Source organism: Camelus ferus, chromosome 20 (genome assembly GCF_009834535.1).
Source record: "Camelus ferus isolate YT-003-E chromosome 20, BCGSAC_Cfer_1.0, whole genome shotgun sequence".
NCBI classification, from domain to species: Eukaryota; Metazoa; Chordata; class Mammalia; order Artiodactyla; family Camelidae; genus Camelus; species Camelus ferus.
Window position 1 is genome coordinate 18,949,456 of NC_045715.1, and position 20,791 is coordinate 18,970,246.

Here is a 20,791-nt window from a genome sequence, read left to right on the forward strand (position 1 = left end):
CAGCGAGCTGCGGTCCTCCGGCATTCCTAGAGCGGATGCTGAAGTGCGCCGCGGCGCGAGATCAGGCGCTCCGCAAAGAGCGAAGAGGGCGCTTGAGGAGCGTTAGACTTTTCTTACCGGTCGCCTGGTGAGGTGAGTGATGACTGTGCTCCAGGTTAGGGGAGGAACTGCGGCCAGTGGGCGGGGAGCAGCTGATTCCCTGGAGGTGAGAGTGCGGAGAAGGGGCCAGTGTGGACGGGGGCGGGAGCGGGAGGTGTTCATACTGGGGCCTGGAAGAGGAATGAAGTGGTGGGTGTAGTTACCGGGGCGCAACCTTTTGCTGCTTATTTTTCATCTATTGAGCTTAGTTTTAAATACGTATTAAAGGTAAGCCTTAGAAGGTAACATTTGAGCAGAAACCTGAGGGAGGTGAAAAGACCTATGTGGCCTTGGGAGGGCACGAGATTTCTAGGCAGAGGGAACAGCAACAGAGGCCCTAAAGCGGGAGCTTGCCTGACATATTCGAGGAATAGCTGGGAGACCGGAGTGGTCGGAGCACGTGAACATGGTGAAGGTGTAGAGGATGATCTCAGAGACATTGGGTAGTGGGTGTGGGAGGAGGCTTGTGGGAAAATTGGGCATTGTATTGTGTGAGGAATTTGATCATATGTTGGTGTGAAAAGAGTTTTCGAAAAATTTTGAGCAGACGAAAAACATCTGACTTATGTTTTAAAGCATCTATAGCTGGAAAGGCATGATGAGAAGACTGTAGGGAGGTAGGAGTGGAATCAGGGAAACTTAAGTTGGGAGGCTCTTGCAAGTGATTCAGGTAGGAGATAAGAATATCTTGGTCTAGTATTATAGTAGAAGTGGCTAGTAACAGACTAATGAACTGTTTTGAAAGTAGAGCTGGCAGGATTTGCTGTTGGATCAGATGTGGAGTATGAAAGTAGGAGAGAAAACAAAGATAAATCCAAGGTTCTTGGCCTGTGGTTGCCAGAAATATTGGAGGAAAGATCTAAGGTTCAATTTTGGGGATCTTGTGCAAGTTATTTAACACTTTCTATCTCAGTTTCCTTCTCTGTACAGTGAGGTTAATAATAGTATGTACTTCATTGAGGTTAGGATAGGTGAGGATTAAATGCATTAATGCAAGTAAAACACATTGAATAGTTGTGCTGATTTATTTTACTGTGTTGATGTTACTGAATACAAACTCGTTCTGCTCACTACACAAAAGGCCAATAAATCTAGAGACAAGATGTTGGGGCAAGGAATAACTTTATTCGGAAAACCAGGAGACCGAGAATATAGCAGACTAATGTCCTGGAGAACCATCTTCCCCAAGCCAGAGGTTAGGCTCTTTTTGTACTAAAAAGGGGAGGGGTTGTGGTTGGTTGTTACAGACTTCTTGATATCGGAATCCTTTGTTCTTGCAGCTGTACAGATAGGTCAGGTCAAGGTGTCCCTATAAACCTCCAACAAGACAAATGTTATTTTCTATTCTGCAACTTTTTATCTTTATATGAATGGGAAAGTGTTATACCCTTGACGGTCAGAGCCTTGAGAATGGGTTATCCTATATATTTCGGGTTATAGGCAACATTCTTTTACAAAAGGTGTGGAAGGAGCATGACTAAGCACAGGAAACAGAGCACAGGGTTAGAGCTAAAGGAACAGATCTAATACAGAGTCAGTTTTGTTCTTCCCTATTACACTGAGACATGAAGTGTGTATGGGCACTAATGAGAAGAGAGTTGGAGAATTAAAGTTGCAGGATTGGCTTTTTAAATTTTTAGTCCATTTTTGACAAAGAAAAATAAGTATCAACTGGGAGTGATACTATATGCACATCCATAATATGTAACAGCAAGCTGTTGAAACCTAGCCAGGCACAGCCACTAATTGAGTGAGCCTCATGCATATTGATTCAAAAGTGTGTGTCAGCAGTTGACAGATGCTATTTCACTCATCTTTAGAGTCTCTCAGGAGTAGGCAAAATCAAGAATGCTAAATCCTCATGTTTTCAAGGGCGTATTTCAAAGGATGATGGTGGAATTCTCCAAGTTTACTTTGACAGGGTTTGAGAGGCTTTTGTGAGGTATCCAGGTACCAGATAGCTAGCCAGAAGGAAATACAGATCTCACACTCTTGAGATACCTGGGCTGAAAATTAAGGAAATCACTGGCATAAAGATAGTAACTGAAGGTACAAACATACCTGTCTTCTACATTACCCCCTCCTAGCTTATGTCCTATTTCTCTCCTTCCTTTGAATATCTTATTTTTTGAAAGAGTAATTTTTGCTTACTCTTTCCATTTTCCCATTTTCACATGACTGGCTGACTGTTCTCCCTATCCCATAAACAGAATTGTCACTGTGACCTCTGTGTTTTTTAATTAAGTGTATATGTCAGGTCTTAGGTTAACCCAACTTTCTATAACATTTCCCTCTCTTGAACACTGCCTCTTCATAATTCCAATTATAAGTCCATTATTTACTATTCTTTACAATGATCATCTCATTTACCTCAAAACATCTTTGTGAATTTGATATTGTCTTCATTTTACAAATGAGTAAACTGAAGCTCTAAGAAGATAAGTACCTTGTCCCAGGTCACACTGTAAGTGGCGGGGCTGGATTAGAACCCAGGCCTGTCTGAGGCCCAGGCTTTCACCACCACTCCACACTCCCAGAAACAGATGCCCTCAGTCTTCTGGGTATACTGTCTTTGTTCTCCTACCTCTCCAGGTGTTCCTTCTCCCTTCTCTTCCTTACATGTAGGTGTTTCCCAGGGTTCCAGCCCCACTTAGCCTTTTCCTAGGCATAACTGACTACTGCTCAGAAGGGTAGTTCTAGGCTTCCCAGTAGCTCTATGCTCAGACTTTTCTCTGTCTGAAAAACCCTTTCCCTATTTTCTTGCCTCACTTTCACTTGTCTTTTAAGAATCAAAAGGACTCACTTCCAGGAAGCTTTTTCTGACCTGCTACTGGGAATTAGGTATTTTACCACTGAGCTCTGCTAAGCATGCTGTATCTGCCTCCTTATGACACCTAATACACTGAACTGTATGTAATTGCTTATCCACTTGAGATTTCTTGAGGAGCAGAGAGCTCTGGAGGCCAGGGAGTTCTTTCATCTCTGCATCTCCAGCAACTAAGAGTCAGCACAGGGTAGACAATAAATGAGATGAGCTATGCATATCCTTACATTCTTTTAGTTAATTCTGATATTGGCTTTAATTAATGAATATATAAGCAATTTTATTTATTTCGTATCTTTCTCAACATTTTGAGAACTTTCAAATCTATAGGAAAGTTGAAAAAATAGGATAATTAATACTGTACACCCCTCATAGCAGCAGTTGTGAACATCCTGCTACATTTGTGTTCTTTCTCTCTCTCCACATATGCACGCACACACACTTTTTTTCCCTCTGAAACATTTGAAAATAAGTGTTAGCACCATCTCGTGAGAATAAGGATATTCTCTTATGTGACCACAGAACTGTATCCCACCTGAGAAAAAAAACTCAGGATCTATACACTTTTTCTGTAGAGGGCCCGAGAGTGAATGTTTTCCGCTTGGCAGATGATATTATTTCTGTGGTGACTACAGTTGGCCGTTGCACAACGAGAGTTTGAACCACATGCGTCCGCTTACATGGGATTTTTTTCAGTTAAAACATAGTACTTATATTTTCATTTTACAGATCTTTAATTAAGTGTTAACTAAAAGTTTATGTTTGATTAGAGAGCATAATATGTGGAATCAAAAGAACTAGTTGGAGTCCTGATTCTATCCAAGCTGTTTCAGCTTCCTACCCTTGCTCATTTATCAGTTCCTTTGTTTTGGAGGCAGAGATAGTAGTTTTCAGATTTTCAACTACACAGAGATCAGCGCCTCGTTGTTCAAGGGTCAGCTGTACTCGGTCCTGCCAATGTATTGTGAATGCAGATATAAACAATATCTAAACAAGTGGGTGTATCTGTATTCCAGTAAAGCTTTATATTCAAAAACGGGCTTTGGGCTCTGTTTGGTCTGCTGGGCCATAGTTTGTCTATATATTTTTTCGTATTCAGATTTCTGAATTCTTGAAAACATATTTGTATCTTTTTTTAAACTCAAGAGCAAGTTTCACATATTGCATTTTGCTGTGTGTCTTTAATCTAGAAAAATATCTTCCACACAGTCTCTTTTTATTTTTCATATAATTGATTTGAAGAGTGCATGCCTGTTGTAGATAAGCTGCATTCTAGACATTCTGGACATTCTGGATTTATCAGAAAGTTTCCTCATTATTAGATTCATGTTAAACATTTTTAATAAAAATCCTTCATAAGTGATAAGACACAAGGCCAGCTGTCTTACTGTTGGTGTTGCTATGTTTCATTTGATTAAGCCTGTGACTGCCCGATATCTCCATTTTCCCCTTGGTAATTCATAAGCAATCAGTGTGGTGATTCTTGGAAACTATGAGATTATCCTCTTTCCCCCTACTCCTTTCCCCTAATGGTTTCACCCATTTGTGGTCTTTGATTGAATCAGTGATTTCATCAAAGGCTACAAAATGGTGATTTTTTTCAGATCTGTTATTTCTGCTATGTTAACTGGCCATCTTCTGTAAAACAGTCTTCTCATTTTGTACAGTTGCTTTGGAGTGAAAAAAATGGATAGTAATTATTGGAAATGTATAAACTCAACAGAGGGGTGTTGCTATTGTTTTTATTCTTGTTACTATTATTATTATGGTTTCTGTAATTCTTGTTACTACCTTTTCAGGGGTATCCCTGAGGAGGCAGTCAAAAGAAAGTTCTCCAGGATAGAGAGAGCAGCCTGAAGCTGGGATGGCAACAGCACTGATGAGCGCTCATTCCCCAGCTCCTCTAAACCTGAAGAAGGAGGGGCTTCGGGTGGTGAAGGAGGATCATGGCTCTACTCAGGAACAGGGAGTCAAGCCGCAAGGAGACGGCACAGGCCTCAGACCGGAGCCGTTGTGCACACAGTTCAGGCAGCTGCGCTATGAAGAGACTGCAGGACCTCGAGAAGCACTGAGCCGGCTCCGGGAACTTTGCCGACAGTGGCTGCAGCCCGAGACCCACACCAAGGAGCAGATCCTGGAGCTGCTGGTGCTGGAGCAGTTCCTGACCATCCTGCCTGAGGAGCTCCAGGTCCGGGTGCGGGAGCGTCACCCAGAGAGCGGGGAAGACGTGGTGGTTGTCCTGGAGGATTTGCAGCCGGAGCTGGGAGGAACAGGACAACAGGTGGTAAGGGTCAGATGTGCTCTTTTGCAGGAAAGCAGGAATTGAGACCTCTGGCCAGAGGGGTGGCCAGCAGTTCTCCCACTGCTGAGCTCTGGTTCAGTTTCTTTTCAGTCTGGCTGTTTCCTGCTGCAGGTCTCCCCGCAGTCTTACCTACTGGGAGGGAGGGAACGCAGTGTGCCCCAGGTGCTCCAGCCTCTTTTCTCTCCTCCTGTGTGGTTTCTCTTCACTGTCTTTTCTAACATTGTTTTTCTGAACAGCAGTTTCCTTCTAAACCCTCATGTACCTAATTGTCCCTAGGACTCAAACCAGACAAAGAAACAGAAACTACTTGTGGAGGAGACAGCCCCTCTGAGAGCAGCGTGGGAGCAGCAGGTCCAACCTGAGGGTGAAGGTCCAAAGCCTGACAGAGAGGAGGGTAAGAAGTAGACTGCATCTTCGTGCCTGTGAGATGTGCCGGGCTTCATAGTGCCCTCCTGAGGCCCTGCTCAGTGCCTTTGGCATTTTGCTTTTTGTTTTTGTTTTGAGCCAGGTTTGTTGAGGTATAATTTTCACGCAGTAAAATCACTCTTTGTAAGTGAGTTTTCACAAACATGGAGTAATTACAGTTGTCTAATCATCACCACAATCAAGATTACAAAAGTTTCCATCACTGAAGACATTTCCTTTATACCCTAATCTTTGGTTTGGTTTTGGTTTTTGTTGTTGTTGTTCAGTTAAAACCGAATCCTCCTCCTGTGTGGATGTTCACCTTCCTCTTCTCCCCCTTACTGTGGGGGAGGAGTTAAAAAAGGAGTGCTAGTTTCTCACCTAAGACAAAGAATTCAGCCACATGATTCGTTACTCATTTTTTCTTACCATCTTCAAATTATTATAAATGACTACTGTCTTTTATTTCTAAATGTTGCCTGGATTCTTTTTTGCTCAAATATATATTTTCTTTTTTTTTTTTTCAATTTTTAAAAAATTTTGGGGGTGAAGGTAGTTAGGTTTACTTATTTATTTTTAGAGGAGGTACTGGGGATTGAACCCAGGACCTTGTGTATGCTCCCCCCTCAACTATATTTTCTCTGACACTGAGATCTAATTTCTGTCCCTTGCATTTTTCTTCTCTTTCTGATATAAGCCCTGCTTCTCTTTTTTGTTTTACTGTCAGTCATCCTGCTGCTTCCATTGAAGTTAAATTACCTCCTGTTCATTCTCATCATTTAAACACAAATTTATTAATGTTACTCCCCTTCTTAAAGCCCTTCAGTGAGCTGAGTAATGTTATTCTTTCAACTTTTTTTCGACATTTGAAAAAGTCCATAATAAAAAGTAAAAAATAAAAATAAGAAATAACCCACCACCTTCAGTGACTCCTAGTGGCCATTAACAAAGGCCTCATATGGCGTGTTCTGGCATTTGTGGACTTTGCAGCCTCATATGCCCTGACATCACCAGCTTGCTTCAGTGTGCTTGAGACTTTTAGCTCCGACTGTTCCATGTGCTCGGGAACCCCTCATTCCCAGACAATTTGGGACAGTTCATTGCCCTTTGTCCCACCTGCTCACACTGTGTGTTCCCCTCATGCTGAGCTGCATTCCATTTCCCATCTGCTCCTCTTCTGGCTGGAATACTTTCTCCTCACTCCCCCTGACCAATTCCTACTCTTCCATCAGGACTGAGTTTGGATACCATTTTCTCTGTCCTTCCCTAAGTCCCCCAGGTCTGGATCCGTGTCCCCACCTCTGCTGCTAGAGCTCCAGGTTTCCTCTCACCACAGAACTGATCATATGACATTAGAGTGGCTGGTTTACTTCTCTTTTTCTCCTGCTAGCCCAAGAGGGTAGGGGCTTTGTTTTGTTTCCTGAGTCTGCTCCCGTCCCTGGCCTAGAGTAGACCCTCAGTGTCTATTTGATGAATGGCTGATCTTCATTTTAAAGCCTTCTTTTATGTACTACCTACTTCCCCTTCTCGGTTTCTGAGTCTGCTTCAAATCTCCCCTTCTTCTGGAAGCTTTCTATATAGAGTAGCTGAAAGAGAGAGGCCGACCATTTCTAAACAGCCATGCAGAAATGAATTTATGCCCTGTAATCCATGATGGATGTATATTTTAAATATGAAAAGTAAATTTAGCAGTAGTAGATTCTTGAAACTGTTCCTTACCCTCTAGGTCTGTTGCAAGTGTTATTTTATATTCAAAGTTCAGGTTGTTTTTTGGTTTCAGAGCCCCCTGCCTCCCCTTATTATACATTGTTATGTCATCCTTGGAAAAGAACCTCTCCTGTTCTCTTCCCTTAACTCTCCCTCCCTCCCCCATGTAGGCTACTTCCTTCTCGCGCAAAGGGCCTTTACACACAGTATATTGTTTACCTTGTTTAACCTTTCCGCCCCCACTGGTGACTTTACTTTCTCTGATGTCTCCTTACCAGTCCCTTCACTTTCCCTTTCACGCTGGGATTCATCTACTCTCACTCTGTGAATGATCTGCTGCCTTTATCTTGCTCATGCTGTGTAACCCTCATTTGTTGTTAGTGCTGCTTAGGCTCTCACTCTTCTGTTTTCTCCATCCACCTCCCCTCTTACTCTCTCGTTCTGACTTTGCATCCCCATTCGTGCTCTTGGCCTTAAAATCTGCTGTTCCCCCGCCCTCTTCTGCCTGTGTGTCTGAGCTAAGGTTTTATTCAGCAAACATTGTTTACTGTTTCTTATGTGCCAGGCATTAGAGCAATGTACTACAGCACTGAGATGTAACAGCTTCATTGAACCACACAGGAAAGCAGTTACTGTGTCCAAGGAGATCTGGAAAGGCGAAGACATTTTTGTGGACTTCATGTTACCCTCAAGGTCTTGGGGTCCAATGTTTTTGATTTCTTGGTGAGGACACTAAGCCCAGAGGATTTAAATTACTGAAGATTATATAGCTAATCAATGATAAAATTGGCACCATGTCTACATGTTATTGCCAATTCATTTTTTCATTTCTAGTGCTGTCCCTTTCTCAACTGGCATAGCTTTTTTATTTTCCATGTGACAGGCCATTATAACATACAGCCATGCTCCTGATGACAGTTTGCTTGCTTGCTGACTTCTGTGTATGTGTATGTATGTGTGTATATATATGAGTGTATCACATGATAAACTTCAAACCATTTAAGATAAGTCATCTTCCACCACAATCTCCTGAAGACAGCCATTATTAACAACTTCTTATGTATCGTTCCACATATGTTCTATGCAAATACAAGAATCCATGACATTTCCACTTTGCACACGTGGCTTAATTCAAATTTTTTCCTCCTAATTGCAGATTTCTTTCCCTGAGCACCAAAAAGCAAGTAATTGGTGGTGTGTATTTAATGTTCCAGGTGAGGAGACCAGGATTGAGAATGAGAAGCTGGTTGTAGAGACAGACTCCCGTGGAAGAGTGGAATCATCTGAGAAAATATCTGAACCCATAGAGGCTCATTACAGGGACTCTAACTTGGATAGGCAGCTAGCCCAGCCCAAAGAGAAGACTGACTATAAGTGCTCAGAATGTGGGGAGGGGTTCATCCAGCACTCAGATCTGATTAAGCATGAAGGTTCGCACACAGGAGAAAAGCTCTGTGCATCTGAGGTGTGTCAGAGTTCTAGTCTTACTGGACATCAGAAAGTCCGCTCCAGAGAGAAAGGTCATCAGTGTCACGAGTGTGGGAAAGCCTTTCAGAGAAGTTCACACCTTATTAGACATCAGAAAATCCATCTTGGTGAGAAGCCTTATCAGTGCAAGGAGTGTGGAAAAGTCTTTAGCCAGAATGCAGGCCTTTTGGAACATCTCAGAATCCACACTGGAGAGAAACCTTATCTGTGCATCCACTGTGGAAAGAACTTTCGGCGCAGCTCTCACCTTAATCGACACCAGAGAATCCACAGTCAGGAGGAGCCCTCTGAGTGCAAAGAGTGTGGAAAGACTTTTAGTCAGGCCCTTCTCCTCACCCACCATCAGAGAATCCACAGCCACTCCAAAAGCCATCAGTGTAATGAGTGTGGGAAAGCCTTCAGTCTGACCTCAGACCTTATTCGGCACCACAGGATTCACACTGGAGAAAAACCTTTCAAGTGTACTATATGCCAGAAAGCCTTCCGACTAAACTCACACCTTGCTCAGCATGTGAGAATCCACAATGAGGAAAAACCCTACGAATGTAATGAGTGTGGAGAAGCCTTCAGGCAGAGGTCAGGTCTTTTTCAACATCAGAGGTATCACCACAAAGACAAACTGGCTTCATGAGGTGTCCTGTCCTTATGAAATATCAGAGACAGTACATTTGCAAGCAAGCAGAACTTCAGGAAAAGTCACGGTAGCCAGCTCTGGCAGAGGATTCTTGGGGCCAAGTTGGAGGCTATCTCCATTCTGTCTCCTTTGTTTTCCTTTTAGTCAGCTTTGGACCACAATAATTTGACCCCAGATGGAGACTGTGGAGTCAAAGGTAAACAACAGTCTTTACTGCAGGACTTCTCAGAGCCTTTAACATGGTAAATGCATAGTCACGCATCTCCAAGTCGTAGAGAGCCACATGATTGAGTGAGGGATTTTTAGTCAGCGGCAAATCAAGTGTCCACAGATTTACAGGCTTAATCAGAAGGGCAGGTTGATAATTTTACATTTGCTACAGACTCCTATACAGCAAAACTAATGATGTTTGGAAATACATCACACTCAGAGATGTCTTAAAGTACAGGTAAATGGTGAGCATTCTCCCCCACTGGCTTTACTAACCACCCCCCACCCCCACCATTATCCCCACCTTTTCCATCCCCAATCAGTAGAAGCATTTTGGAAAGCAAAGATAATCTAACTTTACCATTTCCCAGCCCTATCCCTGCCATAATACCTCATTGATTCAAGTTAGAAATTAAGATTTTCTTTAGACTATAGAAGAGATTTCATAAGTCATTTGAATGAACTGGGCTGAATTAATCCAAGCAGTGACTGCCTTACTTGATAATTCCAGTGTCAGTATAGTGGCTGCTGCATAGATACTATTCAGTAAATGCCTGGGGCAAGAGATTGGACTTTCTTCCTTTAATACTGATGATGTAATTTTAAAATGCTGCTTATTTTGGAATTTTGAAAGTCGAGTAATAAAGTTAGCTTGGAGGAAATAATGATCTTCACACTGAATGCCAAAATGTCATGAGAATGATGAAGATTATTAAGCTTAGGTGAGCCTACTTCTGAATACATCACCAGGGTGATAAACATTAATTGCTGATTGGTAGTAACTGCTTGGAGTACTGCTGTCTGGAAAAGACTTCTCAGTCTATCATGAGAAGACTCGTGAGTCCTCATGTTTTGCTAAGGTTTTGGTTCAGCTGCATATAGTTTAAAAACAAACAAACAAAAGTGAGAATGACTTAAAAGTCTTCTGTCAGATAGAGAAGGTCAGAGACAAGCAGTCTGGAACTGGTAAGATGGTTCCATGATATTACCAGGGACCCCAGCCTCTGACTTTCTGCTCCACCATGCTAGGGCATTCCATCAGTCCTTAAGGTCATCATATGATCCTCCATGGCTGCTGAAGCTCCAGCCGTCACATCAAAATGTGGACAAAAGGCAGAAGGACCAAAATAAACTCCTCTCAGTCAGTCAGCTCCCTTTGAGCAGCCGTCCCATAAATCATTTCAGCACATATATCATAGGCCAAAACTTAGGAAAAGGGAACTGGAAAGTGGGTCTTAGTCTGGGTTGCAGAGTGCCCAGCTGAAACTCAGGCTTCTGTCACTAAGAGTAAAGGGGAGAATGAAGGCCGAAACAGGCGCTTAGGAGTCTTTGACCCACTTCCCATTCTGATCTGACTGGGTGCAAGCTGACCAGAAGCAACAGTTAATACCATTTTCTGGAGGAGGACCAAATCTGCAGGAGAAGCAGCTGTAATTTTTTGAGAAATTAAGGGATTTTGTGGAAAGTCAGTCATATTCCATTGCTTAGGAAGCCATAAAGGTATGTATCTTTTTTTTGCCTTTATGAGTAAAATTAAGTTGATAACAGATTTTTCTGAGTTTTGAGGGGTGTGCTGAAGTCAGTACCTAAACAATTAGCTCCGTGTCATAGTTTAAAATCTATTTGATTCTGTTCAGTTTAAGGAAAGAACATCTTTATTATTCTCATTAAAAAGCAATGATGAGTAAAAGATTCAAAGTATGAAGAATTATATACCCTTAAATAGTGGGAAAATTTATCTTGGCTTTCTCTTTTCATCATGATTCCATAGTACAGGTATTACAAGCATTCTAAGTTTATTGACACCTTAACCTAACTCTTTACAATTCCAAAGGAAATGGTGTTCTCATCTGTACCCTGGGGGCAGACCCATAACCACCTGGGCATAAATGTTGAATAGAGATATATTTAAATAACACACTTTCCTTATTCTTGAAAATTATAGGAACGCTGAACAAAGGGCAGTTGTTATAACAGATCTCGATTGGGAGTTTGCTTGCAGTGTAAGACATCTTAGACACCCTAAAAGGCAAAAATCTATTCAGAAGGCAGAAACCCAGGAAGGCTGAACTATATTGCAACAGTATCTTCTACTGGTGAGCCATATTTGTTTGGGTCTCTTTTTTAAAGAATTTTTAAAGAATATTTTTGCTGTCAAAATTGAAAATCTTTTCACATGTTAATTGGTTGTTAATTAACATGTTTATTTTGATTAAGCATTAGTTCTGATTTTGAACTCCCATGTTCACCTTTGCCGAATTTTTCTATTAGATTCTCCTTTTACTCTTTTTTTTTTTAATTGAAGTACAGTGAGTTACAATGTGTCAATTTATGGTGTTCTCTCCTTTTACTCTTAAACAGCAGTGCCCTTCAGAATTGAGTAGGAGAGCTGTATACCAAAATTTAAATGCATATGCCCTTTGACAAATTGATTCCAATGTGTAGTGGTTACCCAAAAAATATACCCATAAAGGCATGTAAAGGTATTCAGTGGTGTTTTCTACAACATTACTTATAAAGAAAAATAGTGGGGATAGTTAAGTAAATTAACCTATGCAATGGAATACTAACTGTTAAAAAATAAACTGATACGGAAAGATCTCCAAACTATCTTAACTGAAAAAGATAAGGTGCAAAATTATATTGTGAGGTGGGGAGGGCATAGTTCAGTGGTAGAGTGCATGCTTAGCATGCGTGAGGTCCTGGGTTCAATCCCTAGTACCTCCATTAAAATAAATACATCTAATTGCGGCCCCCCCCCCAATTATATTGTGATACCAGAGGTGGTTTAAAATACATACTAAACATATGTTCATTGAATATTATTTTGTGGCTGGTAGTGTCCTGGGAAGATACACATAAAATATTAACAATGGTTAACTCTGGAGAGTGGGACACTTTTCATTTCATAGTCTGTATTCAAATGTGCAACTTGAGTTTTTATTGTGCATATATAATCTGTATATTTAAATTTTCAAAATTAATTTGTGCTGCTTGCTGTGTTGTAATGTTTATTCATCCTCGCCTCCCGCAGCGTATGAAGATCTTAAAGACAAATTCAGTTTTATCTAGTCGATTTTTTTAAATTGAATTATAATCAGTTTACAATGTTGTGTCAATTTCTGGTGTACAGCATGTTTCAGTGCCATACAGTATAAACTTGTTGTTTATCTTTTATATATAGTAGTTAGTATCTGCAAATCTCAATTTCCAATTTATCCCTTCCCAACCCCTTACTCCCCTGGTAACCATAGGTTTGTTTTCTATGAGTCTCTTTCTGTTTGTAAAGTTCATTTGCTTTTTTTTTAGATTTCACATATAAGTGGTATCATATGATATTTTTCTTTCTCTTTCGGGCCTAACTTCACTTAGAATGACAATCTTCAGGTTTTTAATTTAAATGATTATATGAATGAGGGTCAGGCTGGGGTCGCGCGCTGAGGAAGGGCAGGGTTGGCGGTCGGAGGCGGTGGGGATCGGCCTGGCGCACCAGAGAGACGAGCGGCCGCCTTCCTAGAGAGGCACGGAGCCGGCTGGCTGCCGCCAGGACTGGGCTGCGGGCGCAACGCGAGGGGAAGCCCTGGGCCCCCAGGTATCCAGGGCAGGAAGCGCAGGCGCGATCCGCCGGCCGGGAGGGAGGTGTGGGGGCCCGGGGGCGGGGCTGTCTCTTCTTGCCACTGCGGAGAGCTGGGCCTCCGCCCTCCAGTGGGGCTTTTCGCCAGGTCAGTCGCGTCTTTGTTGTGCATGTTCCTTGAACTTGGGGTCCATTAGCTGTCAATTAGACACACACTTACCGAGTGCCCACTGTATGCCAAGCGCTAGGTGCTGGGGTGTCATCTCAGTAAGATATGTCTGGGCCCGCCAGAGGTTCCCAGGACGTCTGCGTGCATTCGTAAGTCGGCCAGTATTTGTTGAATACCAGGAACTCTGAGGTTATTTATTCAAACATAAACCCCAGTCTTCCAGGGGCTGGGGTGGTGGCGGTGGTGGTGATTGGGAGTGTGATCCGTAATGCGGGATCGAGAGGGAGGCAGGTTGGTGAGGCAGGTTTTGTTACTGACCAGGGTTCTTGGACTCCTTTACCAATAGAAATTGATAAGGGGCCAGATGAGAAATTTAGGCAAGGTTTTATTGGTGAAAACAAGTAGCATGCTCCCTTGCGCCTTCCTTGAGTGGTGGCAGCTGGTCCCTTAAATGGGGTGAGGGAAGGGGCGGGTCCAGAGGTCCTGCCGTAGGGGTGGCTTAGGTGCTCTGCCCAGCCCCTTGGAGGGGCTGCGTGCAGGGGTAATGTGCTGTACCCTGCTTTTGCTCCTGACACCTCAGAAACAGCAGTGGGGTTTTTTGTCTTTTGTATCTTCTTATTCATGACTTGCCCCAATTGCGAATGCATGCAATTACTTTTAGTCCCTTATAGTTTTATGTATTCTGCGGCTCCAGGGGATGTTTGTCCAGGTGCAAGCACTGCAGCACAGGGTCCCAGGTCCTAGCTTCTCAGCTGGGGCTCACTTCCATGGGAACACCCTCTACGAGTGGCTCAGAGGTCAGAAGATTGTCTGTACATGAGGTTTGGGGGTGACATTTGCACTGGGCCTTGGGAATTTACTGTTAGAAGACTGGTCCTGGCCGTAAAGTACAAGGTGGGTGGAACAAATTTGAGTATCAGCATGGCAGTGACATGAGGCATTTGGAAAGACTGTGGCTTTCTTGAAGGTATGGTTTGTATTTTTTATTCCGGGGTTAGTGTTATGCCTGGAAAATAATGACGTGCTCAGTAAAGGTTTTTTTGAATGACAAACACACTAGTGAAACTCAGTTAAGATCAGATCCTGGAGACTTTGAATTTAGTTCAGCCAGGAGCAATTGAAGCCCTCTTTTTGGTGGGGGAAGATATGTTGAATATGGTCCAAATTGTGCTTTAGGAAATACCAATCCAGTGATAATAAGAGTGTGTGGTAGAGCAGGAATACCACACAAAATTATTGTAATAGTGAATGTAAATCATAATAAGGGAATAAAAAGGAAGGAATGGGTGCAAGAGGCATTTTGGAGGAAGAACTGACTGGACCCAGACTGATTATATTATAGTGTATTATATGTAGGCTGGTTTTGAGCCTGAATGCATGGAAGATGGTGGTGATGCCAATAGAAATAGAAAAACACAGAGTAAGTGCAGCTTTGAGAGGACTCTAATTTCCGTTTAGGATGTGTTGAAATTATGGTGCAGGAGAGACCCAAAGCTGGAGGCGTCCTACTGGCATTTCAAGATGTGAATCTGGACCGTGAAGGGCAAGTCAGAGCCAGAGATTTGAGTGTTCTTGGAATAGAGATATTTTGAAATTGTGATTGAGATCACAAAAATAGAAAGTAAGGAGAGAGAGAAAGAGAACTTAAAGTATTTCTTCTGTTTGAGTTACCCATTGTTACATAAAAAAATTAAAAGTAAATGAAAGCCCCAAACCTAGTGGTTTAAAACAACCTGAGCTTATTACTTATTCTATGGGATGACCGGGCGGCATTACTAGAGTTACTCATGTGGCTGCTGGTGAATCAGCCGGGGCTCCTTGGTTCTCATCCACGTGACCTCTACACAGCTAGCTTGGGCTTTCTCGCAGCATGGCGGTCTCGTGCAGTGTGCCACGAGCCACAGGAGCACTTCCTCTTTCAATCTCATTTCTGCCATGTTCTATTGGTCATAGCAAATCATAGGCTGGCACAGATTCAAGGGAAGTAAAAACAGACTCCACCTCTTGATGAGAAGAGGGACAAAAATCTCATTACAACAGGTTTTAGGGGATGGAGAATTTGGAAACAGTCTATACCTCACCTACGTAGCTTTAAGGTGAAATATTCTGTGAGAAAAATGCAGAGATAGATGACCTTTAAGAGTATGTTAATCTGTCCACGAAGGCAGCCATCTGGCTCTTCCATGGATAAAATCCCTTCCCTTCATGTGAAGTGTAAGCTGCTCAAGATTCTTGTTAACCCTTCTTCCCCCAACCCCTTACCTTGTTGCATCCCTCACTTCTGAGCTCAACTCACTTAGGATTCAAGATATTCTTCTGATAAACTTCACTGATAATATAGGCAAGCAGGCTCAGTTTTTGAGCATGACTTAGAGTGGGGACAAAAATATAAGTATGTTACACAGAGTTTTGAAGCTCTTATAATTTTCAGGTTACTGATCAATTCTTATGCCTCAGACACATTTGGAAAAACATTTCTTTGCATAGACCCCAGTGAAGTGAACCTTTTTTCAGCCTTTAAGCTCAGCATGGATGAAGCTTTGCCACGCCCCATCCCTGAAGATGGAGACAGCCTTGTGAAAGTGAAGGAGGAAGATCCCACATGGGAGCAGAGGTGCAGCTCCCATACTCTGGAGCTGTGCCGCCTGCGCTTCCGGCAGTTCTGCTACCAGGAGGTCACCGGGCCCCGAGAGGCTCTGGCCCGACTCCGGGAACTTTGTCATCGATGGCTGAGGCCAGAGACCCACACCAAGGAGCAGATCCTGGAGCTGCTGGTGCTGGAGCAGTTCCTGACCATCCTGCCTGAGGAGCTCCAGGCCTGTGTGCAGGAGTATCCTCTGGAGAGTGGGGAGGAGGCAGTGACAGTGCTGGAGAATCTAGAGAAAGACACAGAAGACACAGGGCAGCAGGTGGGAAGAGAACGTGTGTGGTCGTGTGGGAGAAGAAATGGAGAATGCTTGTCAATGTTTAACTTTTTATTTTGAAAGGATTTATAACTTATAAAAGTATTAAGAGATTAGTACAGAGAACCCCTGTGTACTCTTCACCCAGATTCACCAGTTGTTAATAATTGTTTCAGGTTGTGCCACACTCACCTGTGAATAAGTGCACGCTCGCTCTGTGTGCATACATGTACACACACACACATATACATACATGTACACGCACAGACTCACACATTTTTTTCTTGAGAGTTATGGAAATACTATACCCCTTTACCTAAACACTTTAGAACAGAGATATTTTCTTATATAACCAGAATGCAATTATCAAGTTTTGGGAAATTAAATTGTTACAATACCATCATCTCAACAGTAGTCCTTGTTCAGTTATATCCATGTTAGCCCAATCGTATTCTTTATGGCAGTTTTGCTCCAATCCTACGTTACATTTAGTTCCTGTCTCTTTAGTCTCCTTGGATCTGGAAGAGTTCAGTTTTTTCTTTGTCATGACAATGGTATTTTTTAATAGTACAGAGCAATTATTTTATAGAATGCCTCTCAATTTGGGTTTGTCTTATATTTTCTCATCATAACACCCAGGTTGTGCATTTTGGCTAGAAAACCACAGAAGCAATGTTGTGTTCTCAGTGCATCAGATCACAAGGCACATGATGATGGATTGTCCCAATACTTATGAGGTTAAGGTGGTATCTGTCAGACTTCTCCACTATAGTTATCATTTTCCCCTTTGTAATTAATAAGTAATCTGTAGGAGACATTATGAGATGGTGTGCATATCCTATTTCTCATTAAACTTCCACCCACTAGTTTAATCATCCATCTAGGTTTTTGATTTGTTTTCTAGGCTGCGATTCTTTGCCTGTATTGTGTCTCTTGTTTGCCACTATATCCCCACAATATAGACCAGAACCTGGCTCTTAGTAGGTGTTCAGTCCGTATTTGCCAAATGAGTGAATGTCTCTGTCTTGCTTCTGTCTTCTCACCGCCTCTTTAAAGGATTGGGGCTTGTATGGTGTTCCTTTAGGATGTCCATAACTGCTGTTTGGTCCACTTCCCACCAGGATGCCTTTTCAAGGTGAATCTTTTGTCCTCAGGCTTCTGTCTACCCTCAGGGACAGGACATGCACCTACTGGTGACAGAATATCAAGGAGCCTCTTTGGAGTGTCTGAACCCCCAGCTCCCACCTGGAGTGACCATCTTGAAGTGTGAACCTCCAGATCTCCCCCAAGAGATTGCCCAGGAAGTGAGTGGTGAGTGCCAGAGGGTGAGTTTAGGGAGGACATGGGAGCAGGCCACTGACAGGTGCATGGCCGTCTGAGTAAAAGCTTGTTCATCTGTGTCCTCAAGTTTTGAAGTTTTGCTTTTGTCTAACCCTGTATCTAAGCAAGATTTTGAAAACATTTGGGGTGGGGGGAGGGTAACAGCTCAGTGGTACAGCCGGTGCTTAGCATGCACAAGGTCCTGGGTTCAATCCCCAGTACCTCCATTAAAAGGAAAAAAAATTCTGGAATTGTAAAATGTTAGAAGTCAAAGATCTTCTCATCCAACACCCTTACTTAATAGTTAGGAAAACCAAAACTCAGAGTTTAAATGACTTGCCCAGAGTCAGGAGAGGCAGAGCAACTTCTAGAATTAAGTCACCTGATCTTCTGACCCAAATTCCCTCTACTGTTTGTCTTTTTTTACATTTCTAATTCTACAACTGTGGATGCTTTAAATATTTACTTGGTAGCTTTCCACAAATTTATCTTTTTGTCCGTGGTAACATTTTCTTCAGCAGCCTCCCTGCCTCTAACCTTTCAGTAATTTAAATACAGCTTTAGGCTTAAATATGTTCTCTCCTTCCTGCATTCGGAGTGCACCCTCCTGTGTGCAGAGCTCTCACTTTCCATACCCATCCCCGCTGTTGGCTGTATTCCAGCTCTGTGTGGTAGGACAGGCTGTGCAAAGAAGGCAAAGTCTGCAGCCTGTGGTTTGCAGACGGACTGAGAACAGACTAAAGTACGCAGAACGTTCAGAGACCTCAGAACACTGCAAAGCTGTGCTTTTTAACTTTTGTAGTGAGGATGCTGTCATTTTCCCCAGATTTTATTGAGAACAATTAATTCTTTTCCCTGGATAAGACATGTACATACAAAATTATGCACACAATTTCAGAGGGTTTCATGACTTACTACAATCGTGGTTTACAGTCACCACGTCAGTGATCTGTGACTATTGATCTTTTGACAGTAAGTGCAGAATGAAGGATTCATATAATAAATATGAGAACATTTGAGGGAGATAAAAGAAAAAGTATGGGGCTCAGATTACTTGTGTTATTTACCCACTGCAGCATAAATCGAATTTGGTATTTCCCTATTTACTCGACTGATAGTTCTGTAATATGTCTTTGGTTATTAAAAACCACCATGACATGAAGCCCCAGATGTTTTGTTCATGTGAAAAAGCTTAGAGGTAGTAGGGGCCCTGCGGTCCTGGGGGTTGGAGAGGTTTTCCTGGAGGCATGAGCCTGCATTGAGCCTCGGTGAGGGAGCAGAAACAGGGACAGCATTCCCATTCACCCCTGCGATGATGAATGTACATTCACTGATACTGATTTCATCCCATTTTGACTGTAGTGGTGGGGGCGTAATGAAGAATGGAGGTGAGTAGTTAGAATGGTGATGGTAACTGACAGACAGCAGTTGTCATAGGAGCATGAGCTGGCTTACAGAGCCGGACTCCAGAAGCATCTCCTGGGCAGAGGGGTGGCTTCTTCGGTGCTCTGAGTCCCCAGGGGATGCAGCACTGCTGTGTTGTATGTGATCAGGATGAGGATGCTCCCTCTGGTCCTTCTGGAAGCACGCCCTGTCATTCTCAAGGAATTTATTTATACCCTCTTAGGCCCTCCCAAATATTCTGGAGACTGGGTGAGGGTCTGCCTGCCTACTAGTTATAATCCAAGCACATTTCTCCAGGTTCCCTGAGACCAGATGAACTGAAGATCCATTTCCCAGGCTGCCTGCATTCCCTCTTCTCTTGCTGGTATTTTCAAGAGGATAATAAGTCAACCATCATAGCTGGAGGGTAGGGTTTGTTTAGGGAAAGAGTTGGGGGGAGGGTGGGAAGGTCCTTTTATGGAGTGTTTAAATTCCAACTAAGAAGTTTGGATTTTATCATTAAAGAGTTGAGTGCCATTGAAGCCTTCTTTTTTTAAATCAAAAATATGGTTTACAGTGATTGTATTATTTATATGTGTATGGTATTTCATTCTCACTTGTCATGGAACACTAGATTTAAAATGAAAACTATTGAGTACTTTATTTTTGCCCATCTCTTAATGCTCAGCTAGCTGTGCATGATTCTTAGTGTCAAACACATGGTTAAATGTTCAGATATGTTGGTGAAGTAGGAAAGACTTTGAGATACCATCTGATTCATTGTGACATAAGTCCATTTTCTCTCTTTCTGTCTTTGGCAGAAATATAGAGCAATGGATCAGTGTCATGTTTGTAATGAACTTTCATGTTTGAAAACATTCCTCTGCCTCTTTCTCAGGCTTAATACTTTTCCAACTCAGGAGGATGATAAGGAGCAGTTTAAAGTCTGGCCTGACCTTTGCTCTCTCAAATTTCCCTTTGCCTTTCTTTGATCTTTTTCCTCACTGCATTATATCTTTGCCCCCCTTCCATTTCCCCCTCCTTAGCTTAGCCCTTTCTGTCAGCAGACCTGCTTTACTCTGTGCTTTTTAAGTTGTTGGTTTTTGGCAAGTATGCATTGTGGGGAGGTAAGGCAGTAGCAGTGACTCAGGGGCAAGGGCATTTCCCCCAGAAACTTTATTCCCTCTAGATATGAAACAACAGGAACAAAAAGATTCTACAGTGATCCACTGTGTCTGAAGCAAAGAAAAGTGTGCTATGTTCTGTGTTGTGTTTTGGCTTAGAATCATCCCATGTCCTCTTTGTTTAGTAATTTTTGGCTCCTTATGTTGAAAAATGATACATTACTTCATGTGGTATCTTACAGTTTATAGAGCACTTTTATGTTCTTTATCTCGATCTTCTTTAGCCCTGTAAGGTAGACTATGTTCTCCACATTGTACTGGTAAGGAATTGGAAATAGTCTTTTCAAGTAACAGTGCAGTGCCTGGCACTGGTGTAGTCATTACCAGTCTTAGGGTTATTGTTGCAGTTTCCAGTGTGGCAGATTCTCAAAAGTTCTTCTAGCTCATGGCTAACATCTCTGCTATGTATGTATGACTTAATTTTTATGTGTGTGTGTGATTTTTTTTTTTATTGAAGTGTAGTTACAGTTTGTGTTAGTTTCGGGTGTACATGTATGACTTTTTTTAGGTCCACAGCAAAATTAAAAGGGAAGGTAACAGAGATTTCCCA

At 42.5% G+C, this 20,791-nt stretch overlaps 3 protein-coding genes across 10 annotated transcripts in view; 2 read left to right on the forward strand and 1 right to left on the reverse strand.

The window, feature by feature from the left end:
- ZSCAN26 (zinc finger and SCAN domain containing 26) lies at positions 1 to 10,370 on the forward strand. 3 transcript variants are annotated; one of them, XM_006192017.3, is made up of 4 exons: positions 1 to 132; positions 4,762 to 5,246; positions 5,541 to 5,658; positions 8,591 to 10,370. In XM_006192017.3, the coding sequence occupies exons 2-4, from the start codon at positions 4,827 to 4,829 to the stop codon at positions 9,493 to 9,495; spliced, it is 1,443 nt and encodes a 480-aa protein (XP_006192079.1). In that variant the 5' UTR covers positions 1 to 132; positions 4,762 to 4,826; the 3' UTR covers positions 9,496 to 10,370. The 3 variants fall into 3 exon arrangements, with proteins under 3 accessions (XP_006192079.1, XP_006192080.1, XP_032319257.1); XM_006192018.3 differs by having other exon boundaries at positions 4,762 to 5,243; XM_032463366.1 differs by having other exon boundaries at positions 71 to 205.
- PGBD1 (piggyBac transposable element derived 1) overlaps positions 9,556 to 20,791 on the forward strand; it is an 18,873-nt gene continuing 7,637 nt past the window's right edge. Inside the window, exons 1-3 of one of the 6 annotated variants that reach the window (XM_032463349.1) lie at positions 9,556 to 9,694; positions 15,966 to 16,360; positions 17,509 to 17,665. In XM_032463349.1, coding sequence (XP_032319240.1) covers positions 15,980 to 16,360; positions 17,509 to 17,665 — 538 coding nt within the window. In that variant the 5' untranslated portion in view covers positions 9,556 to 9,694; positions 15,966 to 15,979. The other 5 variants (XM_032463352.1, XM_032463351.1, XM_032463350.1 and 2 more) reach the window with 5 other exon arrangements.
- ZSCAN31 (zinc finger and SCAN domain containing 31) overlaps positions 16,231 to 20,791 on the reverse strand; it is a 26,955-nt gene continuing 22,394 nt past the window's right edge. The window contains exon 6 of the transcript XR_004313718.1: positions 16,231 to 16,327. The gene's annotated coding sequence lies outside the window, so the exon portion shown is untranslated. The remainder of the gene's footprint in view (positions 16,328 to 20,791) is intronic.

Coding starts and splice junctions, on each gene's coding strand:
- ZSCAN26 (XM_006192017.3), top strand. CDS start 4,827: ATGGCAACAGCACTGATGAGCGCTCATTCCCCAGCTCCTCTAAACCTG. Junction 5,247..5,540: donor GAGGAACAGGACAACAGGTG/GTAAGGGTCAGA, acceptor AATTGTCCCTAG/GACTCAAACCAGACAAAGAA. Junction 5,659..8,590: donor AAAGCCTGACAGAGAGGAGG/GTAAGAAGTAGA, acceptor TTAATGTTCCAG/GTGAGGAGACCAGGATTGAG.